The 25,365-nt window shown below is 52.0% G+C and overlaps 2 protein-coding genes across 2 annotated transcripts; both read left to right on the forward strand.

Annotated features, from left to right (window-relative positions):
• Nucleotides 1–6,074: 6,074 nt before the first annotated feature.
• On the forward strand, nt 6,075–18,642 carry LOC121476052 (cytochrome P450 2F5). Its single transcript, XM_041729778.1, has 11 exons — nt 6,075–6,093; nt 6,197–6,265; nt 7,242–7,433; nt 7,528–7,690; nt 10,401–10,550; nt 13,442–13,602; nt 13,950–14,126; nt 14,550–14,691; nt 15,516–15,703; nt 16,300–16,441; nt 18,054–18,642. The coding sequence occupies exons 3-11, from the start codon at nt 7,263–7,265 to the stop codon at nt 18,233–18,235; spliced, it is 1,476 nt and encodes a 491-aa protein (XP_041585712.1). The 5' UTR covers nt 6,075–6,093; nt 6,197–6,265; nt 7,242–7,262; the 3' UTR covers nt 18,236–18,642.
• A 3,397-nt stretch (nt 18,643–22,039) lies between these two features.
• Nucleotides 22,040–25,362, forward strand: LOC121479072 (cytochrome P450 2F2-like). Its single transcript, XM_041734579.1, has 9 exons — nt 22,040–22,222; nt 22,772–22,934; nt 23,263–23,412; nt 23,691–23,851; nt 23,954–24,130; nt 24,216–24,357; nt 24,460–24,647; nt 24,852–24,993; nt 25,074–25,362. Exons 1-9 carry the CDS (start codon nt 22,040–22,042, stop codon nt 25,253–25,255), a joined length of 1,488 nt encoding a protein of 495 aa, XP_041590513.1. The 3' UTR covers nt 25,256–25,362.
• The last annotated feature ends 3 nt before the right edge of the window (nt 25,363–25,365 follow it).

The following is a 25,365-nucleotide window of genomic DNA, read 5'->3' on the forward strand; positions in this document are numbered from 1 at the left end:
GGTCCATCCATATTGTCACAAATGGCAAGATCCCATTCTTTTTTATGACTAATATCCCATTTTATATATACCATATCTTCTTTATCCATTCATCCATTGATGGACACTGGGGCTGCTTCCATATGTTGGCCATTGTAAATAATGCTGCAAGGGTATATATATCTTTTTTAATTCGTGTTTTAATTTTCTGTGGGGTAAATACCTGGTACTGGAACTGATGGATCATATGGCGATTCTATTTTTAATCTTTTGAGCAACCTCCATACTGTTGTCCACAGTGGCTGCACCAATTTTCATTCTCATCAATGGCACATGAGGGCTCCTTTTTCTCCACATCCTCACCAACACTTGTTATTTCTTGTCTTTTTAAAAAAAGTATTTATTTATTTTGAGAAAGAGAGAGACTGAACCTGAGTGGAGGGCGGGGAGAGGCAGAGGAGAAGAGGCAGACTCCCCACTGAGCAGGAAGCCGACTCAGGGCTCAAACCCAGGATCCCAGGATGACTCAGGGCTCAAACCCAGGATCCCAGGATCACGACGTGAGCAGGAGGCAGACACTTAACCAACTGAGCCACGCAGGTGCCCCTATTTCTTATCTTTTTGATACTAGTCATTCAAGTGATAACCTATTATGTTTTTTTTAGGTTTTATTTCAGTAATCTCTGCACCCAACGTGGGGCTCACCACCCTGAGGTGAAGAGTCACATGTTCTTCCAACTGATCCAGCCAGGTGCCCCTCATTGTGGTTTTGATTTGCATTTCCCTGATAATGAGTGATGTTGAGCATCTTTCCATGTGTCTATTGGCCATCTGGATGTATTCTTTGGAAAAATGTCTGTTCAGGTCCTCGACCCATTTTCTATCAGATTGTTTCCTTTTTTAGCATTCAGTTGTATAAGCACTTTATATATTTTTTATATTAACTCCTTATCAGATATATAATTTGAAAATATATTTTCCTATACAGTAGGTTGCCTTTTTGTTTTGTTGATGGTTTTCTTTGCTGTGCAAAAGCTTTTTATTTTGGTAGAGTCTCAATAGTTTATTTTAGCTTTTTTTTTTAAAGATTTCATTTATTTATTCATGAGAAACAGAGAGAGACAGAGACACAGGCAGAGGGAGAAGCAGGCTCCACACAGGGAGCCCGATGCGGGACTCAATCCCTAGACCCTGGGATCACGCCCTGAGCCAAAGGCAGACACTCAACCACTGAGCCATGCAGGCATCCCTTGTTTTTGTTTTTGTTTCTCTTATCTCAGATGATATATCTAGAAACATATTGCTAAGGCAGATATCAAAGAGATTGCTGCCTATGTTTTCTTCTAAGAGTTTTACGATTTGGGGTCTTAATTTTAGGTCTTTAACCCATTTTGAGTTAATTTTCATGTATGGTGTAAGAAAGTGGTCCAGTTTCATTCTTTTGCATGCAGCTGTCCAGTCTTTCTAGCACCATTTATTAAAGAGAGTATCTTTTCACCATTGTATATTCTTAGAGTGTAGATTTTTTAAAATCTTGTTCCACGTGGTATTAGACAAGGTTTATCTCATAAGCAAATCCTCTCAATTTCTGATCCCTTTGAAAGTCCAGAGCTGTGTCCTTTGGGGGTCCCCCATCCTCACTCCCCAACACACAGCAGCCAGTATGGCTTCTGTGCAGAGCAGCCCACTGGGTTTCCAATTCTGAATGATACTGTCCAGGAGGGAGGTTCTGAAAAAAGTCTCATCGACTGTGCTTGGGACCTGTGAGGAGTTCCCTTCCACCACTGGATGATGAAGCCTGCCTTGGGCCATCTCTCCCCAGACTCTCCCTATTCCTTGACATCCAAGCTAGAGTGCTTAGAAAGCACGTGACAGGAAATCAGTGCCTTCATTTATTCAGTCAGCAGCTCTAACACTGGCAATCACCCACTAGGTTCTGGCAGTTATACCTACTATCAAAGGCTGCTGGTCAGTGCCCATGCCAAGCAGTTGCAAAAACTCCCTACTGGAACTTTTAGTCTAATTCTTTACCCCTCTGTCTGCTCTTCAGTCTCCTTTCTCTCCAACTCATGACTTTGCAGCTTTGAGGCTGCCAACATCTCCCCGAGCTCTTTCTGAGAGAATGGGTGGCACATTCAGCAAATTAACTGACCTGTTTAAAGTTTCAGGGTCATGAAAGGTTGAGGAATTGACATGAATGTCATCCAATATGCCATCCATACTAGATGCTGTGTGTTAGGGAGCGAGGAAGGGGGACCCCCCCCAAAGGACACAGCTCTGGATTTTCAAATGAATTAGAAGTTGAGAGGATTTGGTTATGAGATAAGCACTTAGTTGACTCAAAGTCCTCTTCTAAAACCAAGTGAAATGGAAATTTCAATGTGGGGCCTGAACCCACAATCCTGAGATCAAGTTCTGAGCTGAGACCAAGAGTCGGATGCTTAACCAACTGAGCCACTCAGGTACCCCCAAACCAAATTTTTAAAAATCAGCATTCTAAGGGAGAACTTGCCTGGCTCGGTCAGGGGAGGGGAGTGTGATGTGTGATTTTTTTTTTTTTTTTGATGTGTGACTCTTGATATCGGAGTTGTCAGTTCGAGCCCCATGTTTGGTATAGAGATTACTTAATAAACTTCAAAAAATCCTCATTCTAAGAATATACAATGGGGAATTTATAAATATTCATAAATTGGAAGAGCCTCAGGAGACACGAAAACTAAACACAATGTGAAATTCTAGATGACATCTTGGAATAGAAAATGGACATTCATGGTAGAACTGATAAGTCTGAATAAAGTCTGAGTCGGTAGTATTGTATCAATGCTAATTTCTTAATTTTGCTCACTGTACCATGATTTTGCAATATGTTCTCATGAGAGAAAGCTAGATGAAGGGTAAGCAAAACTTTTCTGTACTCTCCAACTTCTCTGCACTTCTGAAAGTATTTCAAAATTTATAATTTTTTATTTTTTTAAAGATTTATTTATTTATTTATTTATTTATTTATTTATTTATTCATGAGACACACAGAGCCAGAGACATTGGCAGAGGGAGAAGAAAGCTCCCTGAGGGGAGCCCAATGTGGGACTTGATCCCAGGACTCTGGGATCATGTCTTGAGCCAAAGGTAGATGCTTAGGCACTGAACCACCCAGGCATCCCAAAATCTATAATTTTTTAAGACTCTTCGAATACTTGCCATTTTTTAATCTTTCTCGGTATCTTTCCACTGCATGAAAGATTTAATCAGATAATAAAAGGGACTTCTGAAACACTTTAACATAATTTCCCTCATTAATTACCCTAAACCACAGCTCTTCTATATCATAGTTATTGACCAGTCCTGTGTAACCTTCCCCTGAGCCCCCTTCATTGTAGGATGGCTTATAGGCAAAATGTGAGGCCACTTTTGGAACCTCTTAGAACCGTCTAGCTTGCATGTAGGTCAACCTCTAATTTCACTTTCGGCATCAGAGAGATAGGCAGAGACCAGACATACAGCTAAACATCCTACCATGCACAGGATAGCTCCCCGCTACACATACACACACACACAAATAATTATCCAGCCCAAATGTCAATAGTACCAGGGTTGAGAAACCCTACAACACAGCCCCCCTATCCCACATTTTCTCTGTAGCAGGAGAGCAAGTCAGACTATAAGAACTCAAAGCCCCTTAAAATCCCTTCTTATGAGTGCCATGTTCCCCAGAGAGGCAGTCCCATCTGGACCCTCTCAACTCACTTTTAGGGTCAAGGAAAAGTAATTTATAGGCTTCAGATGGATCCAGTCCTGCCCCTTGCCCCAGAAGTAGGAGTAGATGCCAAGGGAAACTGGAGATATATAATCCCATAATCTAGCCTTCACCCTTCTTCCAGGGCTTGCCCTAACCAGACTCTCTGGAACTTAAACAACAGCATGGGCCCCACCTCCATCCTGCCATGTGCCTGAGACCTCAGGTGTCAAGTTTCTCAGGACCTTCAAGCACTTCCTCATCTTCATGGGAAAGGCAAACACTGTGTATACCCACAGACCTGTGGGGGCACCCACATACCACCTGGCCTCCCAGACTCTTAACCTCAGGGGCTCTCTTCCCCACCCTAACTCCTAGCACTGGAGTCCTAGCCTAGATCCATGTTTTGCAGCCTGCCCTCCTGACCTTGCCAGTTTCTGGGGGCAGGAACCCAGAGCAGGCACCGCTGGTGGGGGCTGAGGAGAGTGGGGGGAGACAGTGTAGGCAGAAGGCTGCAGGGGAATCATTCAAGTATGAGGTCAAACCTACTGGCTCAATTGGGAGAACATGAGACTCTTGATCTCGGGATTTAAAATAAAATCTTGGGATCCCTGGGTGGCGCAGCGGTTTGGCGCCTGCCTTTGGCCCAGGGCGCGATCCTGGAGACCCGGGATCGAATCCCACATCGGGCTCCCGGTGCATGGAGTCTGCTTCTCCCTCTGCCTGTGTCTGCCTCTCTCTCTCTGTGTGTGTGTGACTATCATAAATAAATAAAAATTTAAAAAAAAAATGAAATAAAATAAAATCTTGGGATCCCTGGGTGGCTCAGCAGTTTGGTGCCTGCTTTCAGCCCAGGGTGTGATCCTGGAGACCCGGGATCGAGTCCCACATCAGGCTCTCTGCGTGGAGCCGCTTCTCCCTCTGCCTGTGTCTCTGCTTCTCTCTCTCTCTCTTTCTCATGAATGAATAAATTTAAAAAATCTTTAAATAAAAAATAAAATAAAATCTTTAGGGGCACCTGGGTGGCTCAGTTGGTTAATTGCCCCACTCTTGATTTTGCCTCAGGTCACGATCTCAGGGTCATGAGATGGAGCCCTACATCGGGCTCCATGCTAAGTGTGGAGTCTGCTTGGGATTCTTTTTCCCCCACTCCCTCTGCCCCTCCTGGCCCGCTCTCACTCTCTCTCTAAAATAAAATAAAAGCTTAAAGCAAACAAATCTGAGGTCTGTTCTCCAACTTCCTCCAAATCCTCCCTCAATCTCAGCCCACTTCAACACTGCCCACTGCAATCTGATTCATGGAGGCATGAGAGACAGAAAGAGAAAGATACCCAGAGGGTCAAGGAAGAGACAGTGACTGAGAAAGACTTACAGGGAGAGGGAAGCAGAGAGAAAAAGAAAAATCACAGAGAGAATTAGAGACAAAACAAAGATGAGAGGGGCACCTGGGTGGCTCAGTCAGTTAAGCATCTGCCTTTCAGGTCATGATCCCAGAGTCCTAGGATCAAGCCCCACATCGGACTCCCCATTCGGGGATGAGCTTGCTTCTCCCTCTGCCTCTGCTGTTCCACCTGCTTGTTCTCTCTCTCTCTCTCTCTCTCTGTCAAATAAATAATTTTTTAAAAAATAAAACAGAGATGAGAGACCCAGAAACACACAGGGTGCAAGAATGAGAGAGACATAAAGAGAGACCAAAGGATTCAGAAGCAGAAGCAAAGTGAGACACACACAGAATTTCAGAGACCAACCGTGAGAGACAGAGGATGGCCAGAAGAGCTGTGAACAGGTGCCAGAGAGTGGGAGAACTCCAGTCCAGAACAGAAAGAAACTTGCCTGGGTCACATGACCAGTCAGGGGCAGGAAAGAACTTGAACTCAGAAAAACAGACCAAGTGCCCAAAACACCGAACAGATCCTGCCCCAATCCCTGGCTCATTCTGCCGAGCCCCGAAACCCCAGATCCAACCCAAAATGAGACCTAGGGCCCCAAATGGCAAAAAAAGGAAAAGTTTGGGGTACCTGGGTGGCTCAGTTGGTTAAGCCTCCGACTCTTGATTTAGGCTCAGGTCACAGTCTTGGGGTGGTGAGATCCGGCCCAGTGTGAGCCCGCATGAAGCCAGCTTCAGATACTCCCTCTCCCTCTCCTTCTGCCCCTCTCCCCACTTGCACCCTCTCTCTCTCTTCAAAATAAATAAGTAAAGTCTTTAAAGAAAAAAATGGAAAAGATTTCGCCCTACTGTAGGGCAAAGGGCTACTATTGATCACAGTAAAGGAGAGATTAGGTCAGCCCCAAAGAGGCCACTGGAGGGCTCCCAAGGGGTGGCACCCACCGAGGCATCACTCCAGCTGGCTGCGAGCCCCAAGCCCTGGGCCACTTGAAAGGTAAGGCAAGAAAATGGAAGGGATTAAAAGTCACTGGAAAACCTAGGGGCGGGGGGCAAGGGGTGTGGACAGAGATGATTTAAGAGCAGCCCCCACCCCCTAGGCATACCCAGAGCGGCTGGGCACAGATCTGGAGCAGATCACACCTCGGCTGCCCCCCAAAATTCAGCAGGTAAAGAACCTGGTGCAGGTCACAGAGGAGGATGGCTCTCAAGAGAGGGGTCACCGGCTTCATTTCCCTGTCGCTAAGACTAGCCGGGACCTTCCCTATCACCTCTTCCGAGGGGTCTCGAGGTCTCTGGGACTGTCTTTCTGGGTTTTTTCCTGGCTCTCTGTTCGTCTGCTACGTTCTAGAGCTCTCAGCGGGGCTGAGCACCGGCACTTCCAGGGACTGTGCTTTACCCAGCAGGTGGTATGTCTCTCTGGACTCCGTCCCTCCGCTTCTGCTTCTGCCTCTTTCTCTGTCTCTGTGCGTCTCTGTCTAATGTTCCATGTGCCTGTCTGTCTGTCTGTCTGTGCATCTCCCTTTTCTGTCACTTTCTCCCCTTCAGTCTCAGTACAGCTCTGTCTCTCTTTCCTGTCCTTTCTCTTTCCGTGTCTGTCTTTATGTCTCCCGGGAAGTGTGTGTCTCTCTATCTCCCTCTTCTTTCTCTAGCTTTGTGTTTTCATTTGTCTGTCTCTGCCCCCCTGTGTCTGTATCTCTTATCACTGTCTCTGCATAAGTTTCGGTCTCATGATAGATGACAGATGATGACAGGCAGGCAGATAGCTAGATGATTGGCAGACATCTATAGATACTCAGATAACTCACTTGGTTTTCCCTGTATCCCTCATTATCTCCATGTGTCTCTCTCTGTCTCTCCGTCTGTCTCCGTTCTGTTGCTGTCTCTCTTGCTGTCAATCTCTCTGTATTTTGACTGTCTCTGCCTCTATTGTCTCTGTGTGCGCTCCCTCTCTCCCTCCCCACCTCCCCACTTCCCTCCCCTCATCCCCTGGCCTTTCTCCATCCCTACCTCTCTCTACCTCCTTTCTTCTCTTTGCCTGCCATCACTTCTAGGGCCTGGGGAAGGCAAGTCCCAGGAGATGTGGAGTGAGGGGGTCTCACTTTCTCCCCAATCCCACCCTCTCCTCTTCTGCCCCACCCCCAGATACCTGCAGCTGCTTTCACCATGGATGGTGTGAGCACAGCCATCTTGCTCGGGCTCCTGGCTCTCGCCTTTCTGTTCCTGATCCTCAATTCAAGGGGCAAGAGCCAGCTGCCCCCAGGCCCCAGACCCCTCCCATTCCTGGGAAACCTGCTGCAGCTTCGCTCCCAAGACATGCTGACCTCTCTCACCAAGGTGCAAGGATCTAGGCTTGGAAGAGGGGGGAGGAACTGGGGGAGGGGTCTCAGGGCCCCAAACACCCCTGTGACGTCTGTCTTCCTACTCCCAGCTGAGCAAGGAGTATGGCTCGGTGTACACAGTGTACCTGGGGCCGAGACGCGTGGTGGTCCTCAGTGGGTACCAAGCCGTGAAGGAGGCCCTTGTGGACCAAGGGGAGGATTTTAGTGGCCGTGGTGACTACCCTGTCTTTTTCAACTTCACTAAGGGCAATGGTAAGCCTGCTCCCCATCTTCTCCACCCCAACTCATTCTACACTGAGGGAAGGGACAAGAGTAGGAGAATGTCCTCCCAATTTTAGTTATACTCAGGGCTATTGGTCTCACCGATGACACCAGCTGGGTGGAGCCAGACAGCGCTAGTCTAGAGTCTGTCTGTTCCACCTTCTCCATCCCCACATCCCACCACCATCTTGAAATGCACTTCTTTTTTTTTTTTTAAGATTTATTTGTTTATTTATGAGAGAGGCAGAGACACAGTCAGAGGGAGAAGCAGGCTCCCTGTGGGGAGCCCGATGGGGGACTCAATCCCGGATCCCGGGATCACAACCTGAGCCAAAAGCAACCACCCAAATGCTGAGCCACCCAGGCGTCCCTGAAATGCACTTCTATACCAATCCCCATCCCCATCCCCATCCAACTCCAATCCCATTCTCATTCCAATCCCTACCTCCAGCCTAACCACATGATCAAATTTCCATCTCAGTCAAGTGGCCAAATTATCTGGCCCAGCCCACGTTGCCCACCTCAACCGGGTCCTCATCAACCCTACCTCCATGTTCCCCATTCCATCTTCAATTTCATCTTTATCTGCAACGCTGATACATCTCCCTCCCTCCATTCCCATTATGAACCCTCTCCCAGTACCCACATTAAAATCTGTTATCAACCCCATCCTAACCCTTCAAACTGAACTCCACCATCACTTTTCTCTGCAGCCCTATATTCTATCTTCATCACCTATTGAAGTTTTCAGTTCCCAGTTGCATTTTCAACCCTAATCAAACTACCATCACCAAAACCAACCCTGGCACATATCTACCCAAGCCCAAGCTCAAACTCCACCCCAATCTACCATTCCTTCCCAATCTACACAACTCCATTCCCATCAGCAACCTCACTCAGTTTATCATGAGTCCCATAATCACCTCTCATCCCCCATTGTCATCCCTTTCCTGATCCAAACCCAGATCCACCCATCCAGCAATTCATATCAACCCCAAACCTCTTCTATCTCAATATCCTGTCCTCCTTAGGTTTGGAAATCACCTTGTCTTGTGGGTTTTCTTTATTTATTTATTTTTAAAGATCTTATTTATTTATTCATGAGAGGCAGAGAGAGAGAGAGAGGGAGAGGCAGAGACACAGGCAGAGGGAGAAGCAGGCTCCATGCAGGGAGCCCGATGTGGGACCTGATCCCGGGACTCCAGGATCACGCCCTGGGCCAAAGGCAGGCACTAAACTGAGCTGAGCCACCCAGGGATCCCCTCTTTCTTTTTTTAACATTAATCTTTTATTCAAAGAAAGCCATGTGACAGGGACCAATAAATGACAAAGGAGATAAAGAAAGAGTAAGTTGACAGAACGTTTCTCTGATTGGAAAGGAGATCCTGGAGACTTGTACCTTGGACTGTTCTTCTCCCCCTAAAGAAGACCTAGGGCTCCCCCGTCCCCTTCACTAGATGGGTCCCAGCTGCTCCAGGATTTGGAAGTCAAGAGCTCTGGTTAAAAACAAAAATCCACCTATTGTGTATTGAATACACTTTCCACCTTCATGTCCCCTTCCTGGACTTGACCTTATGACCTCACCTGTCCAGGTACACCAAATGCAAGGAGGTGGACACAGAGCATTTGAGAAAGTCACCTTGCTACTTTCACACAGAGGACATCTGGATACATACGTTACCTGTTACTAAAAATAGCTACCATCTAATTCAATACATACCACAGAGGATAAGAAACAACAGGGTCTGCTGCTTACTGGTTGTGTAGCTTTGGATAAGTGGCTTCCCCTCTCTGACCCTGAGTCCGCTAGCATGAGAAAGTTGTTACAAATCAATGAGATAATGCAGGCAATGCAAGAAAATCACTGAGGTTTTTTCTTCTTTAGCATCTAGTTCTCTGCTTGCTCCAGGGCAATCAGAAACAAACACATCAGAGACCTTATCCTACTGTTAGCCCCACCGCCAGACTATGGCACATACAATGGAATGCGGGATGCCAGGGGAACTGTGGGAGCCCAGAGGAAGCACCTGAGCCAGCCAGGGAGGGAGAGCCAGCAAGAGCTTTCTGGAGAAAGGGACCTCTAAGTTGAGACCTAAAAGATGAAGATCACTAGTCAGGAGCAGACAAAGAGTGAAGAGTGTTCTGGAAGAAGGACCAGCCTGTGCAAAGACCCTGAGTCCAGGGAACGAAGCGAAGAGGATCTGTCATGTTCCTGAATGAGGTCCCAATGCCTCAGTGTTTATTTCCCTTGCTTTTCTCCCTTATTTGTGCTTTCATTAATTTTTAAGCAATCACCACCAGCACCTCCGGTGTGGTAAGCCCTACACTGTGGACAATGCTAGGGACACAGTGGTGACCAAGACAGCCCCTTCCTCCCTCCATTCTCACCCCCACCTTCACAGCTTAGGGAAGGAGATAGCCCCATGGCTAGATGGTGATAGTTCAGAAAGATCAGGTCTGCGATGAAGGAAACAGAGGCAGAGTGATCAGGACCATGGTGAGGAAGCCCAGGACCCTCTGGAAGCTCAGAGGTGGCACTTGACCCAGGCTGGAGGGTTAGGTAGGACTTCCCAGGGTGGACATAGGGGGTTGATTCCAAATTCTCAGCCTCTCTCCCAGCAGTCATCAGGAAAGGAGACTTGGATGGTAGTAGTCTTGGGGACAAGTCATCAGTTGAGTTGGCCCCTCCCTTTCTCCCCAGGCATCGCCTTCTCCAACGGGGACCGGTGGAAAGTCCTGAGGAGGTTCTCCGTCCAGATTCTGAGGAACTTCGGGATGGGGAAGAGAAGCATTGAGGAGCGGATCCTGGAGGAAGGCAGCTTCCTGCTGGCAGAGCTAAGGAAAACTGAAGGTTGGGGTCCCCGAACATAGTAGGATACCCCTAACTCACATCCATCCTCCTCAGTGGTCAGGACTGCCAGATAGGGTAGGCATGAACTCAAAACTCCTGGAGGCTCCTCACTTGGAGCGCAATAAGAGTGGTGATCCCTGCAGGTGGATCGGTTTCAGGTGCTGTGTTCCTTGATGTATAGCGACAGGATAGGTCATATGGTAGCCGCTCTGTTGTGCTGTCTCTGCAAGGTATTCTGTTTTAAAGATTTATTTATCATGAAGGGGGGCGGGGAGAGTGGGCAGGGAGGTGCAAAGGGAGAGAATCTTCAAACGGACTCCCTACTGAGTGTAGCAATCTACCCGCGGCTCCATCTCACTACCCTGAGATCATGACCTGACCTGAGTGGAAACCCAGAGTCCACCAGTTAACCCACTGAGCCACTCAGGTGCCCCCTCTGTGTGGTATTTTGAATGCAGTTGTTATCATTGTGGTGGATGGTGATGATGATGATGATGATGATGATGATGATGATGACACTCTTGAGAATGCTCCACTTGTGGGGCCCTGTGTTAAGCACACTTACATGCATAACCCCCTTAAGCCTCTGAGCGATCCTTTTTCCAGATAAGGAAACTGAGGCACAGAGAGGTCAACTAACTGGCTTGAAATAATAAAACTAGCCAGTGGAGGAGCCAAGATTTAAACCTGTGTCTTACTGACACTAAGGTCCACCCTCAACACACTAATGCCCATTTACTGAGCGCTTCCTAGACACCAGGCACTATACTAAACTCTTCATATGTATGAACACATGTCACCTCCCCCCAAAATCCTGGGAAGTTATTGCAAGCAATGAACCTGAGGCCCAGTTGATTAAGCATCCAACTCTTGATCTCAGCTCAGATCTTGATCTCAGGGTCATGAGCTCAAGCCCCACATTGGGCTCCATGCTGGGCTTGGAGCTTACTTAAAAAAATGGAAATAGCCAACACTTACATGGTGCCTACCATATGCCAGCGTTGTTCTAAGGACTTTGTGCATACTACCTCCTTGAACAATCACCCAAACCTAAGAAGGAGATCCTCTTATAAACCCCAATTTACAGGAGAAGAAACTGAAGCAGAGAGGTAAACAGCTCTCTATTCTGATCTCCAAATCTTGCTGGCTTTGGGAGGCCGGGGGAGCAAATGTGGCCAGCGATGCTGCAGGATTAAATGATACAATATAAATAAAGGAATAGGGCAGCCCAGGTGGCGCAGTGGTTTAGCGCCACCTTCAGCCCAGGGCCTGATCCTGGAGACCCAGGATGGAGTCCCACGTTGGGCTCCCTGTGTGGAGCCTGCTTCTCCCTCTGCCTGTGTCTCTGCCTCTCAATCTCTCCCTCTCTGGGTCTCTCATGAATAAATAAAATCTTAAAATAATAAATAAATAAAGGAATAATGACTGCCTAAGTTAGTTTCCAATGACTGCTATTTTTTAAAAAAAGCTACAAACTTACTGACTTAAAGCAACACAAATTTATTCTCATATAGTTCTAGAAGTCCATAAAACTAAAACAGTTGGCAGGGCTGGCTCCTTCTGGAAGATCTAAGGGAGAATCCACTTCCTTGTTTTTTCCAGGCTCTAAGAGGCTCTCTGCATCCCTGCCTCGTGGTCCCTTCCCCCATCTTCAAAGCCAGCAACATAGCATCTTCCAAAATCTCTCCCTCTCTTCTCTCCTTCTCTCCATCACATCACCTTTCGTTACTCAGACCCTTCTGCCTCCCTTGTGATTACATTAGGCCCACTCGAATAATAATTTCCCCATCTCAAAATCCTTAACTTAATCACGTGTTCACAGGTCCTTGGAGTTGAGGACAAGGATATTTGGGGGGGGGGCATTATTCAGTCTATCACACCACCCTGATTTATACAGGCTCTGGATGAGCCAGGCCCTTAGCCAGCTACTTTCTTTTTCTTTCTTTCTTTCTTTCTTTCTTTCTTTCTTTCTTTCTTTCTTTCTTTCTTTCTTTTTCTTTCTCTTTCTTTCTTTCTTTCTTTTTCTTTCTTTCTTTCTTCTTTCTTTCTTTCTTTCTTTCTTTCTTTCTTTCTCTTTCTCTCTCTCTTTTTAAAAGACTTTATTTATTTATTCGTGAGAGACACAGAGAGGCAGAGGCAGGCAGAGGGAGAAGCAGGCTCCCCATGGGGAGCCTGATGCAGGACTCGATCCCAGGACCCTGGGATCACCACCACCTGAGCCAAAGGCAGATGCTCAACCACTAAGCCACCCAGGTATCCAAGCCAGCCACACTTTCATGGACTCCTTATAACAGCTCCACGAGAAGACTGTCATCAAGCCCACTTTACAGACAGGAAAAATGAGGCTCGGAGAAGGGAAGTCAGTTCATCAGGTCCACAGTGAGACTGAGAGGCCAAGCCAAAATCCAAACTATGTCTCTCTAATTCCAGACTCAGTTTCCTGGACTGTTGTTATAATGACTAACTTGTTATTTTCTATGATCTGTTCAGTCTTCAGATCATTGGGTGTTAGATGTTGTGTTGCTGTGCCATTACTGGGTGAGGTTGTAGTGTTATCAGGTGCTGATGGGATATTATCTTGTATTGTATGTTGCGTGCACATTGTTTGGTGTGTGCTGTGTGTCGTACAGTAAAGAACAGTCTGTTCGGTTGTTCAGTGGTGGTGTCCACCAGGACAGGATGTTGTGGGTTCTGTCCTGCCTGGCGTGTTGCCAAGTACATCTAACATGCAGTAGCACCTGGGGTGTTAGATGTTAGACGGCCTGACCATCTGTGCTGCAAGTCGCACTGTCATTGTTGGGCGGGGTGTTGTGCCCTCTGGCGCTGTTGCCGCACGGGGTCTGGTGTGTTGCCCAATGCACCCTCTGACCCACTCTGCCCCTCGCTCTCAGGCAAGCCCTTCGACCCCACGTTTGTGCTCAGCCGCTCCGTGTCCAACATCATCTGCTCGGTGATCTTCGGCAGCCGCTTTGACTACGATGATGAGCGTCTGCTCACCATTATCCGCCTCATTAATGACAACTTCCAAATCATGAGCGGCCCCTGGGGAGAGGTCAGGAGGCCTAGCTCTGGCGGGACGGGGTTGGGGGTTGGGGTTCATCTTGTCCCGGGAAAGGGGAAACAGCGGGCGGGGAGACGAGGTGACGGGCTGTCTGGCCCCGCCCCTTCCCGTCTGGCTCCGCCCCCCGCGCCGCACCACCGGGTCCTGCCAAGGTCGGTCTCCCCACCACGTTGCGGTAGACGCCCAGAGCCCGCGTCCCACCTCGGTCTCTCCGGAACCCAGCTGACCCACAAGATCCCGCCCGTGCCCACCTGCTCCACCTGACCTCACTGGCAGCCACGCGCGCACACACACCTTGCCTGATCCCCCAAACCCCTCCCACTCTCCCTCATCCCCAGTTGTACAACATCTTTCCGAGCCTCCTGGACTGGATACCTGGGCCACACCGGCGCCTTTTCCAGAACTTTGGGTGCATGAAAGACCTCATCGCCCGCAGCGTCCGCGACCACCAGGACTCCCTCGACCCCAGCTGTCCCCGGGACTTCATTGATTGTTTCCTCAACAAAATGGCACAAGTAAGCCTGGCCTGGAAGTGTCGTCTCTGGTCTGACCTGCCGCCCCCGCCTCAAACCAACACGGATCCCGGGCTGAGCAGGTTTGAGAATGATCTCCCTGCATCTGGGGAGTGAAGTTGAAACACTTAGCTCTGCCCGGATGGAGCCCCGGAGCCACTGGGGGCCACTGCCAATTAACAGCTCATTAAGAAGTCCTTAAGGATCTGTTAATTGTGGGCCTTGCGGCTAAGAGTGCCTCTACCCAGCCCTTCCGCGCTCCCCAGCTTCCCCGAGGAAACAAAGTTAAACCGAGGAGGGACTGAAGTGAGACCCAGCAGGTGTCGTGCAGGGCTGTGGGAAGCGGGTCGCACAGACTCCCAGCCTGGGGTCAGCGTCCGGGCGGGATCTCTCAGGGCTCAGACCCCCACTCCTCTCCCCCCGCAGGAGAAGCAGGACCCGCACAGCCACTTCTACATGGATACCCTGCTGATGACCACACATAACCTGATCTTCGGTGGCACCGAGACCGTGGGCACCACGCTGCGCCACGCCTTCCTTGTGCTCATGAAGTACCCGAAAGTGCAAGGTGCGCGCGCCCCAAGCCTGACCCGGAGATCCTGCACCCAGCGCCGCGGGGCACACCTGCTTGGCACTCACCTACCTCTAAGCCCTGCCCACAACCAAAGGGCACGGCCCCGCCCCGCATGCTACTTAGCCCAGGCCTCCTGGGTAGCCTGAGACCCCCAGCCAAACCCCCAAGCCCCCTCCCGTGGCCCGCACAGCCTGCGGGAACCCGCACCCCGCCCTCGTGGTCTTGCTTTGCGGCCCACCTCTGACCGGGTCCACACAGCACGCATCCAGCCTCGAGCCCCGATCACAGTCGGCTAGAGCCTGGGCCCGAGCCTCCCCCGCAGGGCCAGCCAGGAACCGTCAGCCTGACCACCCGCCCACACAGCATGGTCTGGGACCCCAGCTCCCCAAACCCAGCCTGTGGCCGGATCGTGGAACCCTGGCCTTCGGCACAGTCTATCGGAGTTCACGCCGCCTGCATCACCCCCAGTCTCCCGGGGCTTTCGCGAGCCCACGCACTCGACCCACCCTCCATCCCACCTGGTCCTTCAGCTTCCCCCGCAGCCCCATCCGGGACCTGACTCCAGGCAGCCCCTAGGTCCCCCACCCCCAGCACAACCTGCCCCTAGGAGCCCTTGCACCAACCAAATTTTCGCCCTCACCTACGTCTCTCAAACCAACCCTTCCCTTCGAGGCTTCCGCTAACCATCACCGGCATCTCAGCGCCGGCGCCCCTACTGGGAAGCGCTGGCTGGACCCCGCCCACACATGCCTCTCCCCAGCCCAGTCGAGCCCTTGGGTGCCCTTGACTGCGCTGCCCCGTCCCTCCTCCACCTGCAGCCCGCGTCCAGGAGGAGATCGACCGCGTGGTGGGACGCGCGCGGCTGCCGGCGCTGGAGGACCGAGCGGCCATGCCTTACACGGATGCGGTGATCCACGAGGTGCAGCGCTTCGCGGACGTCATCCCCATGAACTTGCCGCACCGCGTCATTCGGGACACACGCTTTCGCGGCTTCCTGCTACCCAAGGTGTGCTGGGCACCTGGCAACGGGCGCACTAGGAAGAGGCATCCCAGACTTGCGAATGGCATGCTCGTCTCTAGCAAGGAGGATCCCAGGCCCTAGCAATCAGTACCCCGGGCCTTAGTGATCGGCATCCCATGCCCTTAGGAACAGACATCTGAGGCTCTTAAATCCAGAACCGCAGCCCCTTCCCAGGACCCTATTCAGTACTATAATGGACTGGATCCTGACCTGAACCCCAGACCCCTTCCTCATGACAGTTCCACTTCCCAGGATCTCTCTCCAGCATCCCCAAGACTTCATCCTGGGGAACCCCTGTGCCTACTAAACACTGTTCTGAAAGAACACTCCCTATTCCCAGAAACACCAAATCTGCTCTGACAAGGAGAGGTAGCTCCCATCCCTGTCAACACAGCTTCCAGCACCCATCACTTGGGACCCCAGACAGGGACACACGTTTCCTGAATTGCTGCTGGAGTCCTATGCTCCACGCCCCATTCGTTATCAAGTCCCTGGGACCTCCAGCCCTGTGGGGTGGAGATTTCAGCTTGACAATCTCCTACATCTTTTACCGTACTGATCCTTCCTCCCCACCCACACAGGGCACGGATATCATCACCCTTCTTAACACAGTCCACTATGACCCCAACCAGTTCCTGACGCCCCAGGAATTCAACCCCGAGCATTTTCTGGATGCCAATCAGTCTTTCAAGAAGAGCCCTGCCTTCATGCCTTTCTCAGCTGGTGAGAGCCATGGCGACAAGTCAGGGTCTTTGGGGCCCCATTCCTATCTGCATTCCTCAGTCCTAATTCCACTTTCCAAACCCTCTCGCTTCTTCATCCCACCGAATCCTCAGCTTTGGGTGTGCGGAGACATTTGTTCTCCCTCTCATCTCTGCTCCTATATAGACTGATAGATAATGGCTAAATCCTTACGGAGGGAGGTGGGGAGGCAGGATGTTAATTCAACTTGGAAAAAAGAAAAATTCAACTTGGAAGTGGTCACCATCAGTCTCCCCACTGGGTGGCGCAGGTGAGCAGTTCTAGTTTTCCACGCCTGTGGTCTTGATCCCGCTGGGAAAAAAATCGTTCCAGTTTAACCCAGGGGCAGAAATTTAAAAGGCGGGAGGCGGGGGTGGGGGTGGGGAGATAATAAGCCACTTACCCTACTGCCTACTGTGCTCCAGGCGCTACTTTTAAGAAGAGCTATTAGAGCTATTAGTGGCTAAGAGTTGGGGTTTTCCAGCCAGACCCTAGCTCTGTCATCTCCTAGCTATAACGGCCTTGAATATGTTACTTCACCTCTATGAGCCTCAACTTCCACATCTATAAAATGGAGAATGATAAAGCCCACCTCTTGGAATTAGGATTAAATTAATGACTATCAATATAGTGCCTAGACTAACATATGACACGCAGTATGACCTACATAGCATCATATTCTCATTTCTTTACCTGTATGTACCATTCACAACAATTACTGAGGCACTACTTTCATCCCCATTTTTTAAATTTTATTTTTCATCATCCCCATTTTATTTTTTAAAAAGATTTTATTTGTGGGGCAGCCCGGGTGGCTCAGTGGTTTAGCGCCGCCTTCAGCCCGGGGCCTGATCCTGGCGACCTGGAATCGAGTCCCACGTAGGGGCTCCCTGCATGGAGCCTGCTGCTCCCTCTGCCTTTGTCTCTGCCTCTCTCTTCCCCTGTGTCTCTCATGAATAAATAAATAAAATCTTTAAAAAAAATAAGATTTCATTTGTTCATGAGAGACACAGAAAGAGAGAGAGAGGCAGAGGGAGAAGCAGGCTCCATGTAGGGAGCCCGATGTGGGACTCGATCCTAGGTCTCCAGGATCACACTCTGGGCTGAAGGTGGCGCTAAACCGCTGAGCCACCCGGGCTGCCCATCATCCCCATTTTATTTTTATTTTTAAGATTTCATTTATTTATTTATTCATGAGAGTCACAGAGGGCGGGGGGGGGGGGCAGAGACACAGGCAGAGGGAGAAGCAGGCTCCATGCAGGGAGCCCGATGTGGGACTCGATCCCGGGTCTCCAGGATCACGCCCTGGGCCAAAGGCAGACGCTCAACCGCTGAGCCACCCAGGCGTCCCCATCCCCATTTTAAATACTCGGAAACTGGCTTGCCCAAGGTCACAGAACTAGTAACGACAGAGCTGCAATTCGAACCCATGAACTTGTCCTTGTATGGGCCAGACCCTCCTTGGAGGATTTACTTAAGCATCTTTCCCAGACCTTTAGATGAGTGGCTCTGTGACCCAAACAGTTTTTTCCGAGAGTCCGGGACTGGAGCCGCTCACCCCATCTTTACCTGGCCGCTCCTCCGCACCCCGCAGGTCGCCGGCTGTGCCTGGGCGAGTCGCTGGCGCGCATGGAGCTCTTCCTCTACCTCACCGCCATCCTGCAGAGCTTCTCGCTGCAGCCGCTGGGGGCGCCCGAGGACATCGACCTGACGCCGCTCAGCTCCGGGCTCGGCAACCTCCCGCGGCCTTTCCAGCTGCGCCTGCGCACGCGCTGAACCCCGCCGCCCTTCCCGGGGAGGCCAGCCTGGTGCAGGGTGGATCCCCCCGCCCGTCACCCTGTGCCCCCGCCCCTCTCGCGCACACACCCGCTTCCCCGCCCCCGTGCCTGCCGCCCCCGCCATCCTCCATCCCCCATCTTGACCTGCTCTGCGCCCCCAGAAACGGAGAAACGCAAGGGGAAAGGAGGAGAGCTCGCCTCGTTCTACTGGGCGCCCTTGGGGGGGGGGGGGGGCTATTTGTGTCATTTTCTAATAAAGTGTCTTTATGAAAGATTCAAACCTAGGACGCCTGGGCGGCTCAATGGTTGAGCGTCTGCCTTTGGCTCAGGTCGTGGTCCAGGGGTCCCGGGATCAAGTCCCACATCGGGGTCCCTGCATGGAGCCTGCTTCTCCCTCTGCCTATGTCTCTGCCTCTGTTTTCTGTGTCTCTCATGAATAAATGAAATCTTTTAAAAATTAAAAAAAAAAAAAAAAAGATTCAAACCTGCCTGGGCTGAATGACAGGGAGGAGGACACCCCACCCCACCCCACCCCCGGATCAGGAGAAGGGATGTCTGGCTGCAGAGAAAGGAGTCACTGTACTGATCAGTCTTACTCCCAACCCCTAGAGTGGCTAGAAACTGGGAGACATTGTTTCCTGGGGTAAGGGCTGTGAGGGCCTGATGACACAGAAGCAGAGAAAAAGCCCAGAGGTAGACAGAATAGGTCTGCAAGAGATGCAGGGTGCTGTGCAAAGATGGACATGGAAGCAGAGAGAACGTGACAGCTGGGAGACAGCCACAGAGACTGAGAAATAACACTAATGCACAGCGCTTCCCATTCACTCCAAACACCCCCCATTTAAAGCTCCTTATAAGGAACACCTGGGTGGCTCTGGTTGGGTGTCTGCCTTTGGCTCGGATCATGATCCCACAGTCCTGGGATCAAGTTCCATATTGGGTTCCCATGGTGAGTCTGCTTCTCCCTCGGCCTATGTCTCTGCCTGTGTCTCTCATGAATAAATATATAACATTAGAAAAATAGAAATTAAAAAAGAATAAAGCTTCCTATAGGACAAAGCAGCATTACACACGTTTAGAAACTCAGAGGGCTGAAAGGACTTGGCCAAGATCATACAGCCGGAAGCAAGGCAGGGTTGGGAACAGAATGCAGACTCTGACACTGCTCCCGTCCACCTCACAAGTCAGAGGCGCAGAGGAAAGCAAAGGGGTACAGGGACGGAGAAATGGGGAGACAAAAGAGAAAGGAGAGACAAAGAAAGAAACAGAAATGGCCAGAGAAGGCCAAAGAGGAAGAACGATGAATGGAGAGAAGGCACTAGAAGATGGAAGACTATTCCTTTGTCTCGCACTCCCTTTGGGGTGCGGATAGCAGTCCCAGGCACGGGGCCTCCCAACCTGGGGCTGGGCTTGTCAGCCTGACATCCTGCTGACAGCTTTTCTCAACAAACAGGTGAATAGACGAATAGGCGTCTTAAGTTCTATGGAGCCAGAGTCAGGCAGAGCGGTGGTGGCCTCCCAGCCATGGGCGGAGGCGGCCTGCGTGATCCTGCCCGAAACAGGGTCTCCCCAAGGCCATCCAGAAGCTGGGACATGCTCTGCTGAGACTTATAGGCGGTCCCCACGCCAGGCGTTGGCTCCTTAATCCCCATGGCTGTTCCCACCACAGGCCAACCAGAGTCTGCTCCAGGGGCCATTGCAGGGCTGCAGGGGTGGAGAGAGAGGGAGAGATTCAGAGGGCCCGAGGAAGAAAGATGAAGAGACAGCAAACGGGAATACATGGAAGTACAAAAAAAAAAAAAAAAAAAAAAAAAGGAGAGAGACAGGAGAGATCCCGAAGACTAAAAACTGGAAGTGAGACAGAGAGACAAGGAGGCACTGACAAGAAGGGAGAGACAGGGGCACGGGGGGGCGGGGGGGGGGGGGGGGCTCAGTTGCTTAAGTGTCTACCTTCAGCTCAGGTCATGATCTTGAGGTCCTGGGATCGAGCCCTGCTGGGTGCTCCCTGCTCAGCTGGGGGTGGGGGTGGGGGTGCCTCTGCTTCTCCCTCTCCCTCTTCGTCTCCCTCTCCCCTTCCAGTTCCTCACAGGCACGTACTTTCTCTCCCTCTCAAATAAATACATGAATCATTTTTTAAAAAACAACCAGGGACTCCTGGGTGGCTCAGTTGGTTGAGCATCTGCCTTCGGCTCAAGTCATGATCCCAGGATCCTGGGATCAAGCCCCACATCAGGCTCTCCGCTCAGCAGGCAGTCTATTTCTCCCACCCCCTCTTCCAGCCTGTGCTGTCAAGTAAATAAATAAAAATCTTAAAATAAAAGGGGGGGGGAATGCTTGGGTGGCTCAACAATTGCGTGTTTGCCTTTGACTCAGGGCATGATCCTGGGGTCCCGGGATTGAGTCCTACATCGGGCTTCCTGCATGGAGCCTGCTTCTCCCTCTGCCTATGTCTGCCTCTCTCTGTGTGTCTCTCATGAATAAATAAATAAAACATTTTTAAAAAGAGACAGAGAGAGATATGAACAAAGAAACACAGAGGAAGACACTGAGAGATGAAATAAAGATAGAGACCCTGAGAGACACTCCCAGGGACAAGGCCATTCCCTAGAAGCTGTGCAGCCCCCACCCTCTTCCCAGGTCTGGGCCCTGTGCCAGGCACCTGGCGGAAGGCTGGATCCGGCCAGGCAGGGGCCTGCAGGAGGGTGGGCCGCCTTCCTGAGCACTTTACGGGTACAGCATACACGGTTCCAAGGGCAGGGGCATGAAAGTGACAAAGGCTCAGGCAAGAGCCACCAGGAATCACAAACACAGGGCACAGGAGTGTTTTTGAAGTGTAATTGGAAGTGAGGAATGTGTTTAGGAATCAAAAGTATAGAGTACAGCATTCAGGGTGTCACAGGCCCAAAGGTGGCCAGGGGATTCATAAATGCACGCCTACAGGCCAAGGATGATGGATGCAAAGGACCCAAAGGCTTAGTAGGGTGCACCTGTTGGTCAGGTGTATTGACATGGAGATGCTAGTGCAACAAAGTCGACAAATGGGGCAGACTGAATCAGAAAGGATGAATACCTACCATTTACTTCAAGGTGGCGGGAACTGGAGGGTGTTCTGCAGAAATGAAATAAGTCAATTGGAGAAAGACAATTAGCATACGGTTTCACTCATATGTGGAATATAAGAAATAGTGAAAGGGACCTAAAGGGAAAAAAAATGGGGAAAAATTAGAGAGGAAGACAAACCACGAGAGACTTCTTTTTTTTTTTTAATTTTTTTCTTTTAATTTATTTATGATAGTCACACACAGAGAGAGAGAGAGGCAGAGACACAGGCAGAGGGAGAAGCAGGCTCCATGCACCGGGAGCCCGACGTAGGATTTGATCCTGGGTCTTCAGGATCGCGCCCTGGGCCAAAGGCAGGCGCCAAACCGCTGTGCCACCCAGGGATCCCCGAGAAACTTCTAACTCTAGGAAAACACAAAGTTGCAGAAGGGGAGGTGGGGGGATGGGGTGAATGGGTGATGGGCACTAAAGGGGGCACGTAATGAGATGAACACTGCGTGTTATATATGTTGGCAAGTTGGATTTAAATAAAATATATATTTTTTTAAAAACAGGGCAGGCTGAGCCTGGCACAAGAGTGACAGAGCTGGGGGACTGGGTGGAGACCTTGGGTTGGGGAATCTGCAAAATGAGCAGCCTGGCGACACCCACCTCTCCCACTCCCAGTATCCGCCCTGCTCCACCCAAGGACCCAAAGGGAATCAAATAAAGGCAAAGAGGGCAGGCAGGGAAGATAGAGGTCATGATGTTCACGGCGCTGCTGCTGCTGCTGCTGCTGCTCCTGCTGCTGGCCCTAGCCAGGCGGAGTTGGGGTGCTCGGGGCACTCGGACTCAGGGGGCCCTACCCCCGGGGCCCACGCCTCTCCCACTGCTTGGGAACTTGCTGCAGCTGGAGTCTCGACGCCTGGACCGTGCGCTCATGGAGGTAGCCCTGATTTTTTTGGGGGGGGAGGGGGCTGGAACTCCTGGTTCTCTGAATGAAGACAGCTGAGGGCTCTGATCCCCCGAGTCCTGAGGAGGGTGGAGGGGTCTTGGAGGCCTGTGTCCCAGGAAAGGAGGCTAGAGGTGGAAGCTGGGAGCCTGGACATCTGCTTGAGAGAGGAGAGGACAGTGGGCCTGGCGGAATGGCCCTGGGATCCCTCCCTCCCGCCCCATCCCGCGCCCCCGCTCCCGGGTCCTGAGGGAGGAGGAGCCTAGGGTGAGAAGTCGGGTCCGCTCCCCTGGTTCGGCGGAGAGGAGAGTGCCGAGGGCCCAGACGCCTAGTTCTGAGGGTGCGGAGGGCTCGGGACCTGGTGTTTAGATCCCGAGAGAAGAGGGAGCTGGGAGCCTGGACTCCTGCAGAGGAAAGAGGGAGGGAGGAAGTGGGGATCTGATCTCTCCTCCGCCAGTAATGAGGGAGCTGGGGTCGGGGCTCCGGGCTGCAGAGGGAGGTCCGGAGCCCCGACCCGGAGCGCTGAGCCCCGGCTCCGCGTAGCTCTCCGGCCGCTGGGGCCCGGTGTTCACCGTGCGGCTGGGCCCGCGCCCTGCAGTGGTGCTGTGCGGCTACGCGGCGCTGCGGGACGCACTAGTGCTGCAGGCGGACGCCTTCTCCGGCCGCGGGGCCGTGGCGGTCTTCGAGCGCTTCACTCACGGAAACGGTGAGCCTCAGGCGGCGGAAGCGCTGGCCGGGACCACCCGGCTCGAGGGGCGGGGCGGGTCCGGGGGCGGGGCCTAATGAAGCGGCCAATGAAGGCAAAGAGCGAGGGGCGGGGCGGAGCTAAAGCGCAGGGCCCGAATGGGGTGGGGGCGGAAGGAGACCTGCAGGGGTGAGGCCGACGTGTGGGTAGGGCCGCGAAGGCTGGGGTTGCAACCATCAAGTCTGGAAAGCAGTAGAGGGGTTGCGAGGAAGCCGGCCCCCCAACTGGACGCTTCCCGGGTGGGGCGTGGCCCACCCCGCGGCCCGCCCCTCCCCTGCCCCACCTCCAGGCATCGTGTTTTCCAACGGGCTGCGCTGGCGGACGCTGCGCAATTTTGCACTGGGAGCACTTAAGGAGTTCGGACTGGGAACGCGGACCATAGAGGAGCGCATCCTGGAGGAGGCGGCTTGTCTGCTTGGCGAATTTCAAGCCACCACTGGTGCGGCCTGGTCGGAAAAGGAGCGGGGACTTTTGTGGATGTGGCCAATGATCAAGAAGGGGCAGGGTGGGGCGCCTGGCTGGTTCAGTCAGTAGAGCAAGCGACTCTCCATCAGGGTTGTAGGTTCGAGCCCCGGGCTTGGTATAGAGATTACTTAAAAATAAAATCTTTCAAATCTTAAGAAGTGGGGAGTTGGGGCGCGGGGCGCAGGGAGGCATTTGCTTTCTTGGCATTTGCCAAACCACAGCGTTAAGACCCCGTGCTGTCCCCACCCCCAGGAGCACCGTTCGACCCCCGGCGGCTACTAGGTAATGCTGTATCTAACGTTATCTGTTCCGTGGTCTTTGGGAACCGCTATGGCTATGAGGACCCAGAGTTCCAGAGACTCCTGGACCTCTTCAATGACAACTTCCGCATCATGAGTTCCAGATGGGGCGAGGTGAGAGAGCTAGCCCCAGGCCCTCCCTCCTGTGCCCAACCCATGCCAAACCCAGAGTACATAGACCTACCGACCTTGGATCATTAGGTCGTGTCCCCCTAGATGTACAACGTTTTCCCCTCCCTCCTTGACTGGCTCCCGGGCCCACACCACCGAATCTTTCAAAACTTCACGGAGCTTCGGGTCTTCATCTCTGAGCAAATCCAGCGGCACCAGCAGACGCGGCAGCCTGGGAAGCCCCGCGACTTCATCGACTGCTTCCTCGATCAGATGGATAAGGTTCAGGCCCCTGCGACCCTAAACTCTACCCACGCTGCCCACCAGGAAGAGCCCGGCACGCCACAGCACCCATCTCTGTCCACAGGAGCAGAATGACCCTGAGAGCCATTTCCAGAAAGAGACGCTGGTAATGACGACGCACAACCTTTTCTTCGGTGGCACAGAGACCACAAGCACCACTCTGCGCTACGGGCTCCTCATTCTGCTTAAGTACCCAGAGGTGGCAGGTCGGTGAGCTGGAAAGCCTGCGGTTAGGGGGTGACGGGGCTGGCGTTTGGGGATGGCTGCGGGCCAGGGCTCACCCAACTCACACCCTCTGCCCACCCCAGCCAAAGTGCAGGCCGAGCTGGATGCTGTGGTAGGTCGGTCGCGCACCCCAAGGCTGGGGGACCGTGAGCGCCTGCCCTACACCAACGCCGTGCTGCATGAGATTCAGCGCTTCATCAGTGTGCTGCCATTGGGGCTGCCACGTGCCCTCACGCGTGACACCCACCTGTATGGCTACTTCCTGCCCAAGGTGCCCACTCAGCATGGGGATTCTGCGGGGGGCTGGGGAGCACCTATAATTGAAATTGTCAGCTCTGAGCATGTGCAATGCTAAGTCACAACCGTGGGAGGAGAGAAGGCCCACCTTCCCACTGGCTTTTAAACAGGGTCTTGGGTGGATAAAAGGCAGTGGCTAACCAAGTCCTTGGGGTAACCCCTGTGCACCACCCCCCAGGGTACCTTTGTGATTCCTCTGCTTGTGTCTTCACATCGGGACCCCACCCAATTCAAAGACCCAGACTGCTTCAACCCCACGAATTTCCTGGACGACAAGGGCGAGTTTCAGACCAATGATGCCTTCATGCCCTTTGCCCCAGGTCTGGGCCAGGGAGGGAGGGGACAAGGCTGGGCAGGCCCCAGGTTGCCTGGTTCCCACCCTGCATCCCTGTGTCCTCAGGAAAGAGGATGTGCCTGGGAGCAGGCCTGGCGCGATCGGAGATCTTCCTCTTCTTTACGGCCATCCTGCAGCAGTTCTGTTTGCTCCCAGTGAGGAACCCTGCCAACATCGACCTCAGCCCACAGTGCACTGGCCTGGGCAACATCCCCCCAGCCTTCCAGCTCCGTCTGGTGGCCCGCTGAGGGCAGGCTTAGCTGCCCTCTGTTCACTGGCTCCCAGACCTCCTTACCCCCTCTGGTCAATAAAGGCCCTTAACTGCAGATGGACGGGTCTCCTTACAGTAAGTGGAAGC

Source organism: Vulpes lagopus, chromosome 2, assembly GCF_018345385.1.
Source record: "Vulpes lagopus strain Blue_001 chromosome 2, ASM1834538v1, whole genome shotgun sequence".
Taxonomy (NCBI): domain Eukaryota; kingdom Metazoa; phylum Chordata; class Mammalia; order Carnivora; family Canidae; genus Vulpes; species Vulpes lagopus.

What these genes read in the sequence shown, in the direction of transcription:
- LOC121476052 (XM_041729778.1), top strand. Translation starts at nt 7,263, where the DNA reads ATGGATGGTGTGAGCACAGCCATCTTGCTCGGGCTCCTGGCTCTCGCC. An exon ending in CAACTTCACTAAGGGCAATG is followed by an intron (nt 7,691 to 10,400) that starts GTAAGCCTGCTC and finishes CTTTCTCCCCAG; the next exon opens with GCATCGCCTTCTCCAACGGG. An exon ending in GCGGCTTCCTGCTACCCAAG is followed by an intron (nt 15,704 to 16,299) that starts GTGTGCTGGGCA and finishes CCACCCACACAG; the next exon opens with GGCACGGATATCATCACCCT.
- LOC121479072 (XM_041734579.1), top strand. Translation starts at nt 22,040, where the DNA reads ATGATGTTCACGGCGCTGCTGCTGCTGCTGCTGCTGCTCCTGCTGCTG. An exon ending in ATGGCTACTTCCTGCCCAAG is followed by an intron (nt 24,648 to 24,851) that starts GTGCCCACTCAG and finishes ACCACCCCCCAG; the next exon opens with GGTACCTTTGTGATTCCTCT. An exon ending in CTTCATGCCCTTTGCCCCAG is followed by an intron (nt 24,994 to 25,073) that starts GTCTGGGCCAGG and finishes CTGTGTCCTCAG; the next exon opens with GAAAGAGGATGTGCCTGGGA.